The sequence below is a fragment of the Oncorhynchus mykiss genome, chromosome 18, assembly GCF_013265735.2.
Source record: "Oncorhynchus mykiss isolate Arlee chromosome 18, USDA_OmykA_1.1, whole genome shotgun sequence".
Classification (NCBI taxonomy): domain Eukaryota; kingdom Metazoa; phylum Chordata; class Actinopteri; order Salmoniformes; family Salmonidae; genus Oncorhynchus; species Oncorhynchus mykiss.
Window position 1 is genome coordinate 33,391,983 of NC_048582.1, and position 23,532 is coordinate 33,415,514.

General features: G+C 41.4%; 1 protein-coding gene across 1 annotated transcript; it reads right to left on the bottom strand.

Moving 5' to 3' along the window:
• Positions 1-430: 430 nt before the first annotated feature.
• cdcp1b (CUB domain containing protein 1b) lies at positions 431-22,976 on the bottom strand. The gene is made up of 12 exons (XM_021571674.2): positions 22,846-22,976; positions 22,629-22,703; positions 14,093-14,326; positions 12,157-12,513; positions 10,454-10,663; positions 9,242-9,598; positions 8,740-9,099; positions 8,274-8,471; positions 5,852-6,214; positions 2,970-3,326; positions 2,006-2,093; positions 431-1,875 (listed from the first exon to the last, which is right to left on the bottom strand). Exons 1-12 carry the CDS (start codon positions 22,949-22,951, stop codon positions 1,344-1,346), a joined length of 3,237 nt encoding a protein of 1,078 aa, XP_021427349.2. The 5' UTR covers positions 22,952-22,976; the 3' UTR covers positions 431-1,343.
• Between the last annotated feature and the right edge of the window lie 556 nt (positions 22,977-23,532).

Consider the following 23,532-nt stretch of genomic DNA (forward strand, 5'->3'; position numbering starts at 1 on the left):
ACATCTCCTGATATACTGGCTTGTCTCCTGGTAGCGCCTCCATGCTCTGGACACTACGCTGACAGACACAGCAAACCTTGCCACAGCTCACATTGATGTGCCATCCTGGATGAGCTGCACTACCTGAGCCACTTGTGTGGGTTGTAGACTCCGTTTCATGCTACCACTAGAGTGAAAGCACCGCCAGCATTCAAAAGTGACCAAAACATCAGCCCGGAAGCATAGGAACCGAGAAGTGGTCTGTGGTCACCACCTGCAGAACCACTCCTTTATTGGGGGTGTCTTGCTAATTGCCTATAATTTCCACCTGTTGTATATTCCATTTGCACAACAGCATGTGAAATTTATTGTCAATCAGTGTTGCTTCCTAAGTGGACAGTTTGATTTCACAGAAGTGTGATTGACTTGGAGTTACATTGTGTTGTTTAAGTGTTCCCTTTATTTTTTTTGAGCAGTGTATATTTAAAAAAAAGTGATTATAATATTTTCGTACTGAAGACAAGATTTAAACCAAAGTTTATTGCCACAATCTGATGACCCTTGGCTTCTGGCTAAAGGTTTGGTTGTTTCCTGTAAAAGTCCCTCAACAAATACTCAATGGTAACCACTCCAACCTTCCAAACAATCGGTCTTCCGTGGTTCAAGGTTATAACAAGCTACAAAATGGGATTTAAAAAGGTCACAGGTTTTAGCCAAAGGATTAATAATGTCACTTTTCCCCATAACAACAAGGAAGCCTTGTCTTTTCTTTGTAAGTTTTAGTGTTTTGGATTGATTACCTTGTCTATCCTAAAAAAAAAACTGTATTACTCACAATATCACACTGTACACTTTCACAGACCACTCAAAATGTCTAATTAATGAATTAAAATAATTGGCAGAGAAAAAGTTTGGTAATGTCTAAAAATACATTTACAGAGAAAAACCTTTGGCAAACAACATCAACAATGCAAAAAAGCTAAAAGTAACTCAAGGTTACTCATTAGATGCAACCCTGCTTCTAAATCCATGGCACACCAGTGGCCCAGGGCAACATTCATTCTATTAAGTACATACTAGCATATAAAACAAAGATAAAATACAATCAAGAAATATACACAAAAACCAAGTCCACCAGTATTGTAAAATCAGAAGAGCAGCACCATGTGCTGTAAGGAAGCGTAGACTCAGAGGCTCGAATGAAATGTAGTACCAGTGTTGTCTGATGGTCCTATGCAGTAGACAACACACCACTAATACAGACGCCCTGATTGTTATGCAAAGGCACATTTCCGCTCCATTTCTACACTGCAGTGAACTTGCAACAATGTGAAATAATTAACAGTAGTCCATCTCACAGTATGCTAAATGGATTCCTCCCCATCCGAGCCGATGAAGATCTCCGGTTCTAGGATTTGGTCTGCACCCGACAGTCGAATCGTATTTATATCCCCAGTGCTCTTGAACGTGCACAGCTCATTGTCCACCATCCTGCGGTCCATGAAGCCCATGCTGTTGTGACGGTTTATGGGCGTGCGAGGTCTTGATGGCATGAAGGATTCTGACGGGTCCAGGAAAGGTCTGTGCATGTCTTTCTCAGGCACCAGTTCAGGCTCGTGGTCTGCAGCAGTCTCTGTGATCTCTGGCACTCCGTCCTGGAGCGGCATGAATGTCCGGTAGGTGTCGACCGGCTGTCCTTGGAAGTGGGCCTGGATGGTGCCCACATAGCTGGGCTCGCGGAGCAGGTGGCCATACACCATGGTGTCTTCGATGGAGGCGTAGACATGAGACTCATTGTCCGACCGGGTTTTGGGGAACATGCCGTCGCCTGGGATGAAGATATTCCCTTTCCTTACGAAGATGGAAGCCTCATTGACCATCGTTCTTTTCTTCTTCCTGTAAAGCACGAAAGAGGAATACAAATGGTTTTGAGTCAGACAAACTACAGTGGGGGAAACAGCCAAGTCATGGATTGACCTTAACATCAAAGCTATACAGATTGTTTTGGTGAGGCAGGTGTTCTCACCTTATCACCAAGCAGACGACTGTCAGCACAAGGAGCATAAGGAGCAGCACTGCTCCCACAGCCCACAGAATGGAGCTCTGGAGCAGCACTATAGAGACACACACAAGAAGATAATCATGATTAGATATGATAAGAATTAGACAAATATAGCAGCATGTACTGTAGCAATGAAATGGGGTGCTGGTTTATGAGAAGGCTGAAAGACAGTTGCATGGAAGCATTATACTGTACATCCTCCCTTGTAACAAATCTACTCCCATGTAACAATTCAAAAGACTATGGCAAGTTTCAAGTTGATTGAGCAAAGAGCAAAGAGAAGTGAAGGGTTTCATTTAGGATGTAAATAATGTTTTACAAAGGTTCCATTTTCTCATCTTTTGACGGATTGCTTAGATTTTCTCAAATCATACTAGAGACAGTAATACGCGAGTTAAGGTTCACAACTGAATTGCATGCTGTTAATTTATACTTTATTTTTTGTATCAACACTTGCTTTGGCATACACCTTCCTACCCTCAAGAACATCAATCAGTTTCAAGTTGATAGAGCAAAGAAAAGTTGAATTTGGGTTTGAATGAGAGCGCAATTTTATTTTGTAGAAAGTTGCGGTTTTCTCTTCCATCTTTTGACATATCGCTGAGCTTTTTTCATACTTAGTAGAGGGATGAACATATATTTTGAGTTGAATCAAGCTTCACTGCCAGCACCCCTAAATACAGTGTTGATGATTATGAGACCACCATGTATCCCTAATAAGTGCCCTACGTGTATTGATGTAATTTAAGAAATATACATTAAAATTGAAATATAAATTGTTTTCATTTTCCCTCAAATTTAAGATCTCAAAGAGTTATTGAAATAACCAGAAAAGGTCTTGAGAGAAAAATTCTAGAATTATGCAGATATCTTATCACAACCATAATTCAGTCACAACTCCATAATAACATTACAAACAGGTCCTTACTGCTAGTATTCTGTAGGGTGACCTTGCTGAGCACACTGAAGTGTCTGTCCTCCGGCAAACAGTTGGACATGTTGAGGTAGAAGCTCTCAGGGACCATCAGCTTGTCCTCTGCCGCCTCATCCTCCCTTTGACTCAATAGCTCCTCTGGAGAGTCCAGGGTCTGCACCTTGATGCACGTGTGCCCCTGGCCACACTTGGGCTGGCTGATGTTAGTGAACAGCAGGTTGGCCTGGAGGTGGCCTGGCAGATTGACGATCCAGGACACGGTGGAGTACGGCTTCATACCGTTGGGCCAGTTTGGGGTGGCCAGGAGGGCAGGGGAACCCATTCTGGGCTGGACAGTATATATGATGCTCTCTGATAGAGAAAAAGTCATTGATGAGGAACAATCATTTTCAATACAGTTTGAACACAGTGGTTGAGAGGGAGGGAGAATGGAATTTTCCACTGAATCCATTGTTAAAACAAATCCCCTTGCTATTGCTGTATTTCAGTGCTCTCTTGTGGATGTTACACAATGAATCATAAAAAGGTACGTGAAGAGAGTATTAAAGTAACTGTCCAGTGTTTCCAGATTTCTATGAAATGTGACCTATAATTCATTAAAATACGAGTGAAATAATTACACTTTTTTGGAAGGAAAACTAAGTAGGACAGAAATAAGCTTTGTGTTAGAATGGTGTAGGCGTACCTAGGGCTGTGGTGGACAACATTTTGTCAGCCGATGATTGTCAAGCAAATAACGGTCAGTCTCACGGTAATTGACCGTTAATTAACAAAACACATGTAGCATCTCCTGGCTTCCACACACAGCCTACAAGCCACTGGTGCTGAACTTTGGAACATCTACATTTTAAATAGTCTAATAAATCCCTTTAATATAGCCTACACCATCACAATAAATCCATTATTTATTGTAGACAGGTCTAAAGAAACATGATATGAAGAAAATGTGGTCTATTTCAGAAGAACAGCATAACATACTCTGAGTTGTCCTTATGTTAGGTCCTGATCTGGCTATGCCATATGGCAGTGGGCTACACTAGTTCATTAAGCAGACAAGATTTGCTTAGAATTTTGTAGCATAATTTTATATTATTTTATAGTATGAAGAATACAATTGAACAAAGCTGAATAAAACAAAATAATATTTTCTCCCAACAATTTGAGGGAGTGCACATATGTGGCTGTGTTGAACAGTTAACAAAAGAAATAGGTACTTCTATACATGCTTCATTTAGAGTTATTCATGTAACTTCAGTTCTACCAACGTTGCTCTATAAGTTTAGATTTTTTATACATTGTAAGGCTGCATGACGCGACTAATGATGATTTGAAAAAAGTCACTTGAAATGCATGAGCTCTACTTTGTTTGTTGCGCAGGCTGTACACACTTCATCAGTCTCTCACTCACAATTTGACAAGCACTTGATAATGCCTCGATTTCCCGGCGGCATCCCCTTTGTGTGGCTGTAATGCTCCTTAAAAGAAATCCATGCCTTTTGCGGCCAGTGGCCGTTGAGCCCTTGGGCTAAATATTATAATTCTCCTCTCCCTGAGTGCTACGAAGCACCGCTCACTCAGATGGCTCTCCATCACGTGAGCGGGTCTTTCTTACAGGCTACAAGTGAAGACTGACATTGGGGACGCAACTATGCGCACCCTTATCCAATTCCAAGGTGCATATTAAAGATATTGGAAGAACGGTCCACATTTACTTTTTGTCAGCCAACAAGATGAGTAGGCTAAATGAACAGCAAAAGCACTAGCCTATGTCAATCTACTATTCCTCATAGTACAAAAGTTTACATATTCTATTCTGTGTGAGAAATAAATATTCCAAACATAGTCTGGGACAGTTGTGGGATGCGATAGATCCCAAATTAATACAACCACTAGCAACAAAAAACATTCACAAGTGGTAATAAGTGGCAATACATCATTCACAAGTGATAGGCTAATATTGTCACCCATCTGACTATTCTTGATTTAATGCTGTATTTACATATACTAAATAATGTGTGTGTGAAATTAGTTCTGATTTAGAACCGACCATTATCATGCACCTGTCTCAAACCAGGGGCAGGGGGAAAAAAATACACGTAATCTATGCCCTTAAATAGCAAATGTAGGACGCTTTTCCTGTGGTTAATTTTCATGCCAGCCAGGTAGGCTATACTTCTGTTGTAAAGATAAACAATGTGCTTACTTTTAGGAAGGTTGATAAATAAATATAGTAGATCTAGCCTATAGAAAGCTGATGGGATCCTCATCTTTTTAATAAAGGCCATCACTCAGTTCTCGCACGCAATTGCATATCATATAGAACTGTTGCCCAACATGAGAACATGGGCTCTCATTAAGTGTTTGATTAGATTTTAGCTGACATTTGCATTAATGTCAGAGTGATTATATGGACAATAGAATGCTGAGTACCAGGCAGTTAGCAAGTTTGGCAGGCAGCAGCATGAGCTTGGAGAAGCCTAATTACCGTGACTAAACTGCCACGTGGAATTTGACTGCCTTCATGACTCGCGACCGCATGGCGGTAATATGGTCACTGTAACAGTTCTAGGCATACCCCAACAACAGAATGGTGTGAGTGTATACCAGTCATTAAAAATAGACTGCTGATTGGCCAGCTCCTCCTCCTCAGAAGTATGACATCATGCTCTATGAAGAAATAGCAAATATTTTTTAAACGGTCTGTTTGAGATACAAGTTTTTTGAAGTGAATTTATGCTTTGGCCACAAATGGGGATATAGGATGAGTCAATTTGGGTATGAGTTAAAATGAGATTTTCACTGGACAGTTACTTTAAAAGATTAAAACGTTTAAAAAACGTGAAAAAAAAGACTGCAAATCCGGTTAGTTAGCATACCTGAGATTTCATCACTGAAGGACACATTGAGGAAAGGCCCTTGATTCAGGCTAAGGTCCTTGGCTGTGGCAGTGACAGAGACGTTGGAGTGCACTTGGACTTTGCGAATGATGCCTTCGGAGCAGAAGTAGCCAATGGAGGACCCATCACCCTCAGCTATGTGAAGGGAGACACTCCCATTGCATTCCTGTCCTGGCAGGGACTGCCTGAGGTTTCCTGTGGGGGACAGTAGATCCACAGTGCCATATACTGGGATGTTGAGGTGCCAGGTGAAGCTTTGTAGTAGCGTAGGGAGGCACATCGGAATTTTGGGGACCGTGAGAAGAGTCCCGCTCACAGAGCATGAGTCCAAACTCTGGCATCCTGGAATAGATCCACAGAGGCTTGAGAGATTATAATGGTTTACACAGAGTGCTTTCAGAGTATTCACACCCCTCTACTTTTTCCACATCTTGTCGTGTTACAAAGGGGGAATAAAATGGATTCTGCATTTTTTGTCAATGATCTACACAAAATACTCCAATGTCAAAGTGGGAAAAAAATTCTAACATGTCAAAACAATCAAGAAAAATAAAACACTAATATATGCAACCCCCGGAGTCAATACATGTTAGAATCACCTTCGGCAGCGATTACAGCTGTGAGTCTTTCTGGGTAAGTCTCTAAGAGCTTTCCACACCTGGACTGTGCAACATTTGCCCATTATTCTTTAAAAAATGTCAAGCTCTGTCAAATTCATTGTTGATCATTGCTAGAGAACCATTTTTCAGGTCGCCATTGATTTTCAAGCAGATTTAAGTCAAAACTCTCGACATTCACAGTGTTCTTGGTAAGCAACTCCAATGTAGATTTGGCTTTGTGTTTTAGGTTATCGTCCTGCTGAAAGGTGAATTAATCTCCCAGGGTCTGGTGGAAAGCAGACTGAACCAGGTTTTCCTCTAGGATTTTGCCAGTGCTTAGCTCCATTCCATTTATTTTTTATCCTGAAAAACTGTCCTTAACGATTACAAGAATGCCCATAACATGATACAGCCATCACTGTGTTTGAAAATATAGCGAGTGGTACTTGGTAATGTGTTGTATTTGCCCCAAACATAACAGGCTATTCAGGCCAAATTTTGTACAGTACTACTTTTGTGCCCTGTTGCAAACATGATGCAATTTAAAAAAATATTTTATGCTTCCTTCTTTTCACTCTGGCAATTAGGTTAGTAAAAGTCTAAAATGATTTGGTTTTAAATATACTTCAGTATGAAAAGAAAACATAATTGCTAAAATATACTTGAGTATCAAAAGTAAAAGTATGAATAATTTCAAATTCCTTATATTAAGCAAACCAGACAGCAAAATGTTATTATCTTTTTCATTTACGGAAAGCCAGGGGCACGCTTCAACACTCAGACATAATTTACAAATGAAGCATGTGTTTAGTGAGTTTGTCAGATCAGAGGCAGTAGCGTTGACCAGGGATGTTCTCTTGATAAGTGTGTGAATTACACAATTTTCCTGTCCTGCTAAGTATTCAAAATGTTATTTTGGGTGTCAGGGACAGTGTATGGAGTAAAAAGTAAATTTTTTGGGGGGAATGTAGTGAATTAAAAGTCAAACATATAAATGGTCAAGTAAAGTAGACACCCCCCCCCCCCCCCCAAAAAAAAATACTTTAGTACTTTCAAGTATTTTTTTAGTACTTTCAAGTAAGGACTTTACACCACTGGAAATTAATAACTTCACCATGCTCAAAGGGATATTCAGCTACATCTAACAACAGATGCCCTTCTTTTCATTGGAAAACCTCCTGTTGTTGTTGAATCTGTGTTTGAAATTCACTGCTTGACTGAGGGACCTTACAATTATCTGCAAGTGTTGGGTACAGAGATGAGGCAATCATTCAAAAATCATGTTAAACACCATTATTGCACACAGAGTGAGTTCATGGAACTTATTATGTGACCTGTTAAGCAAATCTTTACTCCTGAATTTATTTAGGCTTGCCATAACAAATGGGTTGAATACTTATTGTCTCATGACATTTCAACTATTCCTTTTTTTATTAATTTGTAAAAATTCACACATTTAAAAAAAATAATAATCATTCCACTTTGACATTATGGGGTATTGTGTGTAGGCCAGTGAAAATAAAATCTCAATTGAATCCATTTTAAATTCAGGCTGTAACAACATGTGAAAAAGTCTAGGGATGTGAATCATTTCTGAAGGCACTGTACATGAATATTATTGGTGCACATCCTTAGATTTGAATACTACAAAGACCATCTGTTCTACCTTTCTCACGAAGATACTCTAACAAGCTTAAATGAGAATGGTATAGATACTGTCCATAGTACTATAGTTCCTATGTTCAAGTGTAGTTATTTTGGAGGCAATACATGCAATCCTACTGTATGTATTGTTACAGTACCTATGGTTTTCGTGGCTGTCAGACGTAGGTCTTCACTTGGACAGTCCAGGAAAGAAAGACTTGCTTTGGTCCCTGAGGGAACTGTGATCTTCTCCTGGACCACAGAGTCCTTCCTCATCTCACAGTGGGAGTCAGAGCCCATCTTCTCAATGTGGAGGAATGGCCCTTCCTCCTCTGACAGATTTACAGTGCAGAGAACTGACCAGGGAATACAAGACAAACATGCACAATCATCCTGAGAAATAGGTCACTGATCACCACTCAATTCATTTGATTGAATGATCAGGCTAATTTTAGGCCACAAGTTTATAATGGAAATATTAGTGGTGTATTAGTTTTGAAAAGTCTAGTGTTGGTTTAACAGATTGCATGCACAGAATAAATAAGCATCTTTGGATCTTATTTGTGATTGCTTACAGCACAATCATGTCATATAACAATTTATGATCGTCAATAGTCTTTGTACCTGGATGGCCGCTCCTCATTACCGAGAGCCTGAAATGTAGGGACAGGCCCTGTTTGGTCTTGTCAGTCTCACAGTTAAACATAGTCATGGTGAAGCTGCCCTGCCTGTGTGTTGGCTGGGGGTCCACCAGGGTCTTCTGGATGCCCACCTCTCCCTCCTTGTCATAAATCACCATCACTTTCTTCTTCCGGCAGAGAGGCGCCGTGTAATTCAGGAAGTTAACTGTGTAGTTATGCATGCCGGGCACCATGAAGTCCCACCTCATCAGGTCATTGTCAGAGAAACCTCTAGGGTAGTTGGCTGAGAGAAAGTTTGTATCGGACACCCCACGAGGTAGGTTGACTTTTACCACAGCCAGCACTGGAAGGAAGAGGGTTAAATAAGGTATAATGACATGAGTAATTCTGTCATTAGAGGGATACCGAATATTTATAGGCTAAAAGGGATGACCTCAGCAGGCATTGATTTCCTGTGGCTCCTCCAATAGCTGCCAGACACTCACTTTTAATCTCCGGCCCAACAGTGACCTTGAAGTCCAGCGGCTCCAGCTTCCTGTCCCCAGGGACCTGCAGGGACACTCGGCCCTTGTACAGCACCTGGACCGTGGTGATGGTGCCATCTGGGCAGAACATGCCGATGGTGGCGGGCCCGGTGCGCTGGTAAGTGATGATGGTGTAGGTATGCTCGTCAGGACAGGACTCAGAGGGTGGGATCTGTCTCATTCCCGGTGATGGGAAGTCCAGCTGGAAGGAAAGGCCAGGTGGAACTTTCAGGTCCCAGGTGAAGGTTCTGTTGAAGTCTGGGAAGAGGGAGGACTCCGCCTGGACAATGTTCCCGCTGCAGGCGATCTCTGTGCAATCTGGAGGAGGAAAAACATCTAATTGGCGACAGATTTTCATGCGAATATTCTAAAATCTGAAAATATGCTCACAAAATGTACTTTTTCACCTACATTTTAATGTACTGAATAAAAATCTAAAAGCTCAATGTGTCTCCATCGCATTTTCAACTCTGCCAAAGGTTTGGTCACAAAAACTGTTAAATAGCAAATGTGCCCACTCTGGTCTTGGCACATGTGCTCTAGCCTACCGCTCAGATACAATGTGGGTAGGCTGTGCGGGTAGGCTACTCTACATGATTAGACTATTATGGATGAGAGAATATTTTTATCTGTCAAACAGCAGTCAAGCATCGACCACTATGTCCCCAGAATAAGACCCTCAATATTTATTGGAAAGGAGCATCAAGCTCATCACTGTGTATCATGCTGTGAAGTTCATCATCATTTATTTAATCTGTATCCTAATAACCTGCATGGTTTCCCAAGTCGTAGTGGGAGGACCACACACCATATCATAACCTGACTCCAAGTTTAATTCGATATGATGATTATTTTTTAAATATTTGCGCATAATTAATTTTACAGACAAAAAGATCCCAACATGTCTTATGAACAAATGATCTGTGAGCATTTATAAAATTGTAACGAAGCCTCCTGTAGTTTCCATCCCAGCTTTAAAGATTTAGTTTTTATGGGGTATGACTATGTGGATGGAATCATGGTTAGTGAAGCTAACCGATGAGCAAGGGTTTACACTTTTAAGACTCCTATTGGGTCCCTTGTGCCAGGAAAGCTCACTCAAGTGATACTAGAAAGTATCAGGTTTGGTCAGTGCCCTGTTGAGGCGAGGAAAATGGGTCAGAGGCGTCTTACCAATATCCCTGTTGATCTGCACACTGAAGAGATTTTGTGGCTGTGGGCAGGTGAACGTCACAGAGATGTTGTGGGCGTCTTTCAGGACGAGTTCTTTGGAGTTACAGGTAGGCCCCTCCCCAACACACACACTGCACTCTTTGGCTTTGGTGTCTCTGCTGATGGTGACGATAGTGTCTGGCTCTGGGGTCACTGACATCATTCGGCTCTCTGAGGAAGATTGGAAACATAAGCACTCAAACTACACTGAACAAAAATATAAATGCAACAAGTGCTGGTCTCATGTTTCAGAAGATGAAATAAAAAAGGTCCCAGAAATGTTCCATATGCACAAAAAGCTTATTTCTCTCAAATGTGTTTACATCCCTGTTAGTGAGCATTTCTTCTTTGTCAAGATAATCCATCCACCTGACAGGTATGGCATACCAAGAAGCTGATTAAACAGTATGATCATTACACAGGTGCACCTTGTGCTGGGGAAAATAAAAATTTCAGCCACACCCATTGCTGACGGGTGTATAAAATCAAGCACACAGCCATACAATCTCCAAAGACAAACAATGGCAGTAGAATGGCCTGTACTGAAGAACTCAGTGACTTTCAATTTAGGCACCATCATAGGATGCCACCTTTCAAACAAGTCTGTTTGTCAAAGTTCTGACCTGTTAGAGCTGCCCCCGTCAACTGTGCTGTTATTGTGAAGTGGAAACGTCTAGGAGCAACAACAGCTCAGCCGAGAAGTAGTAGATCACACAAGCTCCAAGAACGGGACCGGCGAGTGCTGAAGCGCATAGCACGTAAAAATCGTCTGTCCCCGGTTGCAACACTCACTACACTCACTTCTCTTAGAGTGATGAATCAAGCTTCACAATCTGGCGGTCCAACAGAAATCAGGGTTTGGCGGATGCCAGGAGAACGCTACCTACCCCAATGCATAGTGCCAACTGTAAACTTTGGTGGAGGAGGAATCATGGTCTGGGGCAGTTTTTCATGGTTCGGGCTAGGTCCTTTAGTTCCAGTGAAGGGATATCTTAATGCTACAGCATACAATGACATTCTAGACGATTCTGTGCTTCCAACTTTGTGGCAACAGTTTGGGGAAGGCCTTTCCCGTTTCAGAATGACAATGCCCCAGGGCACAAAGCGAGGTCCATACAGAAACGGTTTGTCAAGATCAGTGTGGAAGAACTTGACTGGCCTGCACAGAGCCCTCACCTCAACCACATCGAAGACCTTTCGGATGAACTTGGAACGCTGACTGCAGGTGTCCACATACTTTGTAGTGCATATCTGCATTCCCAGTCATGTGAAATCCATAGATTAGGGCCTGATTTCCTTATATGAACTGTAACATCTTTGAAATTGTCTCATGTTGGGTTTATATTTTAATTCAGTATAATTCATTGTTCTGTCTTCAACAAAATATAATTTAGTGTACATAAACTACATAACCAAAAGTATGTGGACCGGTTGGAACGGAGGCATAATATGACGGTGCCACGTTGAAAGTCACTGAGCTCTTCAGTAAGGCCATTCTACTACCAATGTTTGTCTAAGGAGATTGAATATACACCTGTCAGCAACGGGTGTGGCTTAAATAGCCGAATCCACTAATATGAAGGGGTCTCCACATAGACACTATATAAACAAAACTATGGTTCACATTATTGTGAGGCATGAACAGAAGAGTTGAAAGAGCTTACGTTTCTTCATTGGTTTGGCAGTGGCCGTGAATATAGAGGAATTCACCTCCCCGCCGTTCTGAACTTGCAAAGACACCGTGGCGTTGCTCAGTATATCTAAGTGAGCCACAAGGCCATTCCTGCAGTATGTCTGAGTTTTGACCTCTCCTTCAGTGCTGGTCCTGGTTACAGCGTACTGGTAGCCATCTTGACAGATCTCTGCTTCAGTCATCTCCTTCAGCCTGTCACTAGGGAAGTCCAAACTCAAAACGGTCATCTCTGGCACATTTAGGTGCCAGACAAGGGTTCTAATGAACTCTGGGAAGAGGGAAGGCTGAGCTGCACCTGTGGCAGGGCTGCAAGAGTCCTTGGTGCAATCTAAAAGAAAATTACATAACAGGGAAGAGGAGAAGAAACACAAACAAAACCTGCTTAAAACAGTTCACCCGTAGTGCTAGATTTGAAAGGTGGCCTTAGCTGTTTTTATTAGAGGTCGACCGATTATGAATTTTCAACGCCGATACCGATTATTGGGAGGACCAAAAAAGCCGATACCGATTAATTGGCCGATTAAAAAAAATGTATTTGTAATAATGACAATTACAACAATACTGAATTAACACTTATTTTAACTTAATATAATACATCAATAAAATCAATTTAGCCTCAAGTAGATAATGAAACATGTTCAATTTGGTTTAAATAATGCAAAAACAAAGTGTTGGAGAAGAACGTAAAAGTGCAATATGTGCTATGTAAGAAAGCTAACTTTTCAGTTCCTTGCTCAGAACATGAGAACATATGAAAGTTTGTGGTTCCTTTTAACATGAGTCTTCAATATTCCCAGGTAAGAAGTTTTAGGTTGTAGTTATTATAGGACTATTTCCCTCTATACCATTTGTATTTCATTAACCTTTGACTATTGGATGTTTTTATAGGCACTTTAGTATTGCCAATGTAACAGTATAGCTTCTGTCCCTCTCCTCGCTCCTTCCCTGGGCTTGAACCAGCAACACAACGACAACAGCCACCACCGAAGCAGCGTTACCCATGCAGAGCAAGGGAAACAACCACCCCAAGGCTCAGAGCGAGTGAAGTTTGAAACACTATTAGCGCTAACTAGCCAGCCATTTCACTTCGGTCACACCAGCCTCATCTTGGGAGTTTATAGGTTTGAAGTCATAAACAGCGCAATGCTTGGACGCACAACGAAGTGCTGCTGGCAAAAAGCACGAAAGTGCTGTTTGAATGAATGTTTTTCACGCCTGCTACCGCTCAGTCAGATACTTAGATACTTGTATGTTTGTATGCTCAGTCAGATTATATGCAACGCAGGACACGCTAGATAATATCTAGTAATATCAACCATGTGTAGTTAACTAGTGATTATGATTGATTTTTTTTTTATAAGATAAGTTTAATGCTAGCTAGCAACTTTCCTTGGCTTACTGCATTTGCGTAACAGGCAGTCTCCTTGTGGAGTGCAACGAGAGAGAGGCAGGTCGTTATTGCGTTGGACTAGTTAACTGTAAAGTTGCAAGATTGGATCCCCCGAGCTGACAAGATGAAAATCTGTCTTTCTGCCCCTGAACGAGGCAGTTAACCCACCGTTCCTAGGCCGTCATTGAAAATAAGAATGTGTTAACTGACTTGCCTAGTTAAATAAAGATTAAATGTGTAAAAAAATAAAAATAAAACAGGCAAATGGGCGCCCAAAAATACCGATTTCCGATTGTTATGAAAACTTGAAAATCGGCCCTAATTAATCGGCCATTCCGATTAAATCGGTCGACCTCTAGTTTTTATGCAGTATCCTTGTTGACACAACTACCACCCACAGCATGCATATCAAATTCTGAAGCAGCTGTCTGTGGGGTACGTCTTTTTGACTGGTTTGATCGAATTAAGGTGGCAGCCTAAAGGGAAACCCAATACAACAACGTTTCTCTAGACTCACCGATTTTCCTGTGGATCTGGATGGCAAAGGCCCTCTGTGGCAGTTCAGTACAGTTGAAGAGCAAGGTGATGTTCTCATCTGGGACCAGGGCCAGAGATGAGTGACAGGCCGTCTGGGTGTCATTCTCACCGCCACGGACTGTGCACACGGAACACTGTTCCAATGGAAGGAACAGTGAGGACGACACAGTCACAGCGGCATCTTTGTCAGGGTGGACATTCATGTGCAGACATTCTGAGGGAACAGAACAAAGGTTATTTATCATATTTCGCAGTCCAAACAGAAAAGGCTAATCTACTACTATATCGTTGTATTGAGGGGTAAAACTGTTGTTTGAAACAATGAACAGGCTAAGATTTCTGAGGTGAAGGTAACAACAAATACATGAGAGAAAAAGATTATAAAACAGTGACATAGCATTTCAGTTTCACTGAACATTGGGAGTAGGCTAGATAGGTAGCCTATTTGCATGTCTGGACTCGAGGCTGCACTGGTTATTGCACAAATACACATCCTTCCAGAACACTCGGTTACATTTTCTCTAAGAGGAAAATATGAATTTAGGTTCTCTGTGACATTCAAATTGACAGAAAGTAGCCTGAATAAAGTCCAGTGTCAGATGACTGGTCTGTGTCTAAACCAACCACGGCGGAAGCTCTTTTGTCTTTGAATAGCATATCAACATATAAAAAAATTCTACTTGAATAACAATCAAAAAATGTGACTAGTGTTGATGCTTCTGCAAACAGCGTGGTACGAAGCACACCGGCCACTGTGTACTCGACTGTAAAGTAGCACCCACAATTAAGTCAGTACTCAGACTGAAGTCTTATCAAAGCCCTTGTTACAGTTATGTAGGTGATCTAACAAGGGTGTTCAAAGAATAAGTACTGTACTCTCATATTGTTTGAGAAACTCATCCTTTATTTGAAAACCTAAATATTTTGAGTAAAGTCTAATGGTTACATGGTGTACATCTTATGGTGTTAAGATGGAAGTTTGGTATGGTTAACTCAATACTTTCCATAGGCTGTTCTCTGTGAGAAAAGTACTATTGTAGTGCACCTACAAGAACATGCAGGAAATGTTCATCACCTAAACTTGCAGAGACTTGAAGCAAGCCCAGAACAATGACAGAATTCACATCACACAGTATGGTAAAAAGTGTTGCCAAAGGGTGATTCCTCACAAAACTAGAATTTGGGGGGGATTTTTATGACATTTCATCTAAAAAAAGGGGTCCTTTGGGGGAAGGGTTGTTGACATATATTTGACATGATTTTGCTAGCCCACCACCACCCCCAGCCTCCATCTCTTTGGCTGTGCTTCCGTTTTATTTCAGGGTGATTGATATAGCATATTGAGCACACTGTCTGTAGTTATTTTTTTATCTTAAATGATAGAGGCTTGCCCTGGTAGTGAGATGCCCTGGAAGAGCAGAGCCTAAACCCAAGACCTAATGAAATGTATTTTCTATTAAATGGTTTTCTGTCTGAAATATACGGCATATCAAAGTTCCAAAGTAGGATCTCTGCTACTTTTAGAGTTAGAATCCAATTTAAGCATTCCCAGAGTAGCCTATGCCAGGCTTTCACCTTAACTTCAGTATGAAAGCCTGTAGAAGACCTGGTCAGAAATATGCTTAAATGAGGTGGAATGTATACAGAGACTGAAGAAAAAGCGAGACCTCCGGCTCCCTCATTTTTTCCTGATAAGGGTAGGGCCGCTCTGGTTTGCTTATTGCCTCCACCCCGTGGAGGTGGTGTCCCAGAGCGAGATATTGCACTAGCTCAAGGCAAGCAGGCAGGGGACAATGGGCACGTTCCTCTGCTCACGTTGCTGACACATGCCAGATCTTACAACACCTGGATATGTAGTTTATGTATCAGCTAACCACATATTTATTAGCAATCTGTCAGTCAATGACGACGTCTGAGTAGGGGATTGCGACCAATAAGTAGGACAGAGCAAGCTGTTCCCTCTCCCACATGAGCATGCCAGATATTGATCACGTTTCCCTGCTCAGACGTTGCATGCATAAATACGCTGCACGCAATGTCGGAGCAGGGGAACGCGACCAACGTTAAACGGCTTCAGTCATTCATCTTAAATTTATCCACCATCTTTGGTGCATCTAAGACCTTTGTCCCTCCCAACAATTGGAATAGGCACATTCAAACAGAGGGGGAGAATCTAAACTGAAAGCAAATCATTTTCATAGATACCGACATGGAGTAGTGTCATTTCAACCAAATTATATACAAAATAAAAACAATTTCATAAATATCAATTTTCAAAAGTATAATATGCTAGCACTGTAAATGAGCATACGTAAATATATTTGATCCCCTGCTGATTTTGTACTTTTGCCCACTGACAAAGAAATGATCCGTCTATAATTGTATTGTTAGGTTTATTTGAACAGTGAGAGACAGAATAACAAACAAACAAATCCAGAAAAATGCATGTCAAAAATGTTAGAAATGTATTTGCATTTTAATGAAGGAAATAAGTATTTGACCCCTCTGCAAAACATGACTTAGTACTTGGCAAAACCCTTGCAATCACAGAGGTCAGATGTTTCTTGTAGTTGACCACCAGGTTTGCACACATCTCAGGAGGGATTTTGTCCCACTCCTCTTTGCAGATCTTCTCCAAGTCATTAAGGTTTCGAGGCTGACGTTTGGCAACTCGAACCTTCAGCTCCCTCCACAGATTTTCTATGGGATTAAGGTCTGGAGACTGGCTAGGCCACTCCAGGACCTTAATGTGCTTCTTCTTGAGCCACTCCTTTGTTGTCTTGGCCGTGTGTTTTGGGTCATTGTCATGCTGGAATACCCATCCACGACCCATTTTCAATGCCCTGGCTGAGGGAAGGAGGAGGTGTAAAAGATTTGACGGTACATGGCCCCGTCCATCGTCCCTTTGATGCGGTGAAGCTGTCCTGTCCCCTTAGCAGAAAAACACCCCCAAAGCATAATGTTTCCACCTCCATGTTTGACGGTGGGGATGGTGTTCTTGGGGTCATAGGCAGCATTCCTCCTCCTCAAAACACAGCGAGTTGAGTTGATGTCAAAGAGCTCCATTTTGGTCTCATCTGACCACAACACTTTCACCCAGTTGTCCGCTGAATCATTCAGATGTTCATTGGCAAACTTCAGACAGGCATGTATATGTGCTTTCTTGAGCAGGCAGACCTTGTGGGCGCTGCAGGATTTTAGTCCTTCACTGCGTAGTGTGTTACCAATTGTTTTCTTGGTGACTATGGCCCCAGCTGCCTTGAGATCATTGACAAGATCCTCCAGTGTAGTTTTGGGCTGATTCCTCACCGTTCTCATGATCATTGCAACTCCACAAGGTGAGATCTTGCATGGAGCCCCAGGCCGAGGGAGATTGACAGTTATTTTGTGTTTCTTCCATTGACGAATAACTACGCCAACTGTTGTCACCTTCTCACCAAGCTGCTTGGCGATGGTCTTGTAGCCCATTCCAGCCTTGTGTAGGTCTACAATCTTGTCCCTGACATCCTTGGAGAGCTCTTTGGTCTTGGCCATGGTGGAGAGTTTGGAATCTATTTGATTGATTGTTTCTGTGGACACGTGTCTTTTATACAGGTAACAAACTGAGATTAGGAGCACTCCCTTTAAGAGTGTGAGAGCTGAAACAGAGCTGAAACTTTACAGCTTGACATATATGATGAAATTCTGGTTGAGAATGAAACGACTGAACAACGAAAGAGCATAGCAAGTAAGTGAAAGAAATAGGTTTTGATGATGTTTTACTGGTAATGGGGACATATGTAAATGCCAAGAAAATAACTTTTTGGTCAGTGTGTGTGTGGAATGCAGTCAGCATTCCAATTGCACGCTCCCTCTAAACTTGAGACATCTGTGGCATTGTGTTCTGTGACAAAACAGCACATTTTAGAGTAACCTTTTATTGTTCTGTATAATGATCATGCTGTTTAATCAGCTTCTTGATATGCCACACCTGCCAGGTGGATGGATTAACTTGGCAAAGGAGAAATGCTCACTAACATGGATCTAAACAAATTTGTGGACAACATTTTAGAGTAATACACTTTTTGTGGATATGGACATTTCTGGGATCTTATATTTCAGCTCATAAAACATGGGACCAACACTTTACGTTGCATTTATATTTTTGTGCAGTGTAGTTTCGGTATAGTTTAGGTTCAGTTGAGAGGCAATTATCAGGGTCACTATCAGATGGGCACTGCACTCTCAACTCTCTGAAGAAGGAGCGGAGCAGGCCCTACTTTTGGGAGAACGAGGGGCAACGGGGGAAAAACCCTTTAAAAAAATGACACGCCCTCCTAAAACTGGTTAAAACTCCAGTTCTGTTTGTGACATTAAGATTCTAACAACGGCAGTGTGTTATATAAACTTATTTAGGAAAAGTCAAGGACGGAGCGGTGCAAGACTTTAAAAAATGGCAGAGTAATAAAAAACGTTTTTATCATGAACAGTCAGATAAGATGAGAAAAGAGGAACCCGCACACTGCTCTTGATAGAATCACTGATCTCTAATAAGCTTAACATATTGTCCTCACGGCCTTCGTCAGAGCTTTTGTGAGTTTTTTAAATTAGCACCCTTATGTAGACCTAGCCCCACCCATATCCGTTCCACGCATCGAATGGGGTCCAGACATTATTTCCTAAAGGTCTTAATGATGAAATGCCTATGCATGTTATGTGGTAAAATTGAACATGAATTATGCCCCTATTTCAGATTACTCTGATGTTTTTATTACGCTGTACCCAATGATTTATTAAAACTTGCTTGGTAGGTCAATGTCCTCATTGTGGTTTTACAGAAATTTTTAATACATTTTATGTACACACTTTATTTGAATAATTATGAAATGCATATTGTTATATTTGGTAGCACTTACTTGTTTTTCCTTTGCCTCCAAACCCTTTCGATTTGTGGAGCGGATGTGGGTGGGGCTAGGTCTACATAAGGGTGCAATTTTTTTTTTTAACTCACAAAAGCTCTGACGAAGGCCGTGAGGCCGATTCACCATGTGGCAGTCTGACAGAAGACTCTGGGTTTGACAGGTGCCAGGAGAATGCTACCTGCCCGGATGTATAGTGCCAACTGTAAACTTTGGTGGAGGAGGAATAATGTTCTGGGGCTGTTGTTCATGGTTCGGACTAGGCCCCTTAGTTCCAGTGAAGGGAAATCTTAATGCTACAGCATTCAATGACATTCAAGACGATTCTGTGCTTCCAACTTTGTGGCAACAGTTTGGGGAAGGCCATTCTTGTTTCAGCATGACAATGCACCTGGGCACAAAGCGAGGTCCATACAAAAATGGTTTGTCGAGATCGGTGTGGAAGAACTTGACTGGCCTGCACAGAGCCCTGACCTCAACCCCATCAAAGACCTTGGGGATGAATTGGAATGCCGACTGCACGCCAGGCCTAATCGCCCAACATCAGTGCTCGACCTAACTAATGCTCTAGTGGCTGAATGGAAGCAGGTTCCCACAGCAATGTTCCAACATCTAGTGGAAAGCCTTCCCAGAAGAGTGGAGGCTGTTATAGCAGCAAAGGGGGGACAAACTCCATATTAATGCCCATGATTTTGGAATAAGACGTTCGACAAGCAGTGTCCACATACTTTTTGCCATGTAGTGTACAGTGCATTCGTAAAGTATACTTTCCAAATGCACTGTATACAGTACCAGTCAAAAGTTGACACACCTACTCATTCCAGGGTTTCTTTAATTAGACTATTTTCTACATTGTAGAATAATACGGAAGACATCAAAACTATGAAATAACGCATATGAAATCAAGTAGAAACCCAAAAAGTTAACAAATATTAATTTTATATTTGAGATTCTTCAAAGTAGCGACTCTTTGCCTTGATGACAGCTTTTTTTTCTCGTAGTTAAGTGAGGAATCACCCATATGTCCTGTGGAGGCTCAGCTCACAATGACCTCAGACTGTGAGAACATGAATGTAAATAAGAGGTGTGTCAGGAACAAGCAAGTAAATAGTAGTAAACAGTAAATCCATGTTCTGTATCAAGTGAGATATGCCTCTTACATGTGTGTAGATCTTTGTTTCGATCTTTGTCATCTACTTCTACACGTGGCCGTGCCCTGCATCTGGACACAGACATTTATAAGATAACGGTTTTCCAGAATCAAGAACGAAGAGAGTATCGCCAATACCGACTTAGTTGAAGAATCTACGGTGGCAGTCTGTATGGGCAAACCTGTAACGTCCACTAACAGACACCAACAAGCTTTGGTTATATCACATTATCTGGCGTAAAAACTGTAGCGACAACATAACCTCAGCTCAGTATAACCCTGGCCTGTCTGCTATATCTTTTACCCTTTATCTTTAGGTCCCCTCAATATCAAATTATTCTACATCCTTTTGTTTATATGGATGGCTCTGACTTAGAATATGTGGACAACTACAAATACCTAGGTGTCTGGTTAGACTGTAAACTCTCCTTCCAGACTCACATTAACCATCTCCAATCGGCTTCCTATTCCACAACAAAGCCTCCTTGACATGCTGTCATACATACACTCGGAAAACTGACCATTCTACCGATCCTTGACTTCGGCGATGTCATTTACAAAATAGCCTCCAACACTCTACTCAGCAAATTGGATGCAGTCTATCACAGTGACATCTGTTTTGTCACCAAAGCCCCATGTACTACCCACCACTGCGACCTGTATGCTCTCGTTGGCTGGCCCTCGTTACATATTTGTCACCAAACCCCACTGGCTACAGGTCATCTATAAGTCTTTGCTAGGTAAAGCCCCGCCTTTTCAGCTCCCTAGTCACCATAGCAACACCCACCCGTAGCACGCGCTCCAGCAGGTATATATCACTGGTCATCCCAAAAGCCAAGACTTACTTTGGCCGCCTTTCCTTCCAGTTCTCTGCTACCAATGACTGGAACGAATTGCAAAAATCACTGAAGCTGGAGACGCATATCTCCCTCACTAGCTTTAAGCATCAGCTGTCAGAGAAGCTTACCGATCACTGTACCTGTACACACCCAATCTGTAAATTGCACACCCAACTACCTCATCCCCATATTGTTATTTATCTTCTTGCTCTTTTGCACCCCAGTATCTCTACTTGCACATCATCATCTGCACATCTATCACTCCAATGTTACTGATAAATTGTAATTATTTTTGCCTCTATGGCCTATTTATTGCCTCTCTAATCTTCTAAATTTTTCTATTGTGTTATTGACTATATGTTTGTTTATGTGTAACTGTTGTTGTTTTTGTCGCACTGCTTTGCTTTATCTTGGCCAGGTCGCCGTTGTAAATGAGAACTTGTTCTCAACTGGCCTACCTGGTTAAATAAAGCAATACAATACAATAAACACACACACACACACTTTACACATCTGTAAAATGCCATCGACTTCACGATTCGATATTATCATGATATTTAGGTGCCGATACAATATGTATAAACGATTCTCACGATTCTATATGTATTGTGATTCGATACTGTGATTTTATTGGGATTTCATGTTCCAAACATATTGCTCACCATATGCCTGCTGCAGAGGGACAAGAGAGCCATGAGAGGACTAGTTTTGATCAGCCATGGAAAGAAGTGCTGAAAACAAATTGGCTTCCTATTTAAAAAAGTAGATATAGAAGAAGCTATGAATGAAAAATACTGGAGTTTTGGTGCAGGTACAATCAACTATCGCAACGATTATATTGCGATATTGTTAAAACAATACAAAACTATGTATCATCCAAAATAATATACCGATATGTAACTGTATCAATCCCCCCATCACTAATTATAAGATTTCCTGAATTGAGAACAAAGAGAGTATCGCCAATCCCAGGCTAGTTGAAAAATCTATGCCGTTTTGTATAGGCGAACATGTAACGTCCATTAATGGACAACACAAACCTTTGGTTATTCACATCACATTATCTGGTGTTGAAACTGTAGCAAGGTATGTTGCTTGCATGTTATGTGTTAGGCCGCTAATTTCACAGTGTCAACTCAATCAACATGATAGATCTGACACAAATTGGAGAAAGGTGTCGGACTATTTTAGTACAAATTGTGCCTAAGTGCAGTTTAAATTCAACCTTGTGTGTTCTATTGAAATTAACTTCCGTATAAAGACGTCGTTTTAAGCTTTTCACTTCTCAGTCTGTCCTACCTGTCTAACGTTAAAATGTCATGTGGGCAAAATGTCATACCCATTTGGAAACTATTTCCAATTGCAGTGGATCAAGAATATGCAGAACGATGTTACAGATTAACGTTACATGATTGTGAAACTATTTAATGTATAATATATATTTTAAATGCTCGCAAATATACAAAACTAAAAACTTGTAACACTGAAGTACAATACAATGCTTACGTTTATCGACATCATATTCTGCAACATTGAGAATATGTAAAGGCCACACTCAGTACATGATTTATAACTTATTGTTAACGTCTGCTTGCTTTGTTTGAAAGGTTGTTTTGAATGTTCTCTCACCTGACAGGTCGAGGCGTAACAAAATCACAATTCCCAGGAGTACTCCAGCGCAAATTGTAGTGAGCCGCATGTCCCCTGATAAAACGACAAAAATATGTACCTTAAATATTTCTGGATAAATGTTGTTACCAAAACCACGATATTTGCCTTTTTTAAATCCCAGGTTAAAATATTTTTAATGGCGGTGACCAACCAGTAGCTTCCTGATTTACATTACCTGTTTCACTCAGGGCGACGTGTAGGCTAACGTAAATTGGTCTGTCGAAACTTGACGGAAGAATTTTAGCCGTTGACAGGCTGGTCTCTTGGACAAAACGTAACATAGTATACGAAAATCCGGGCCACTCAAATTAGTGTGTTATGTTTGCTATGGTTACATAAGGCAGAAAGTTAATAAAGGCCATCATTTAAGGAAGGTGGTTGGTCATGTGTAACCCAAAAGTTGCTAGTTTGAAACTCAACACGGACAACATTAGCATTTTAGCTAATTAGCAACTTTGCAACTAACTTGTTACTCACTATTACTTACTACATTTTAGCTACTTTGCAACTATTTAGCATGTTAGTGTAGCCGATGCGAAATGGCTAGCTAGTTAGCGGTGGTGCGCGCTGGTAGCGTTTCAATCGGTGACGTCACTCGCTCTGAGACCTTGAAGTAGTGATTCCCCTTGCTCTGCGGCTTTTGTGGAGCGATGGGTAACGATGCTTCGTGGGTGACTGTTGACGTGTGCAGAGCGTACCTGGTTCGTGCCCAGGTCGGGGCGAGGGGACGGACGTAAAGTCTATACTGTTACATTGGTGCTGTGACCCGGATCACTGGTTGCTGCGGAAAATGAGGAGGTCAAAAGATGGGTGAGTGTAGCCGATGCGAAATGGCTAGGTGGTGCGCGCTGGTAGTGTTTCA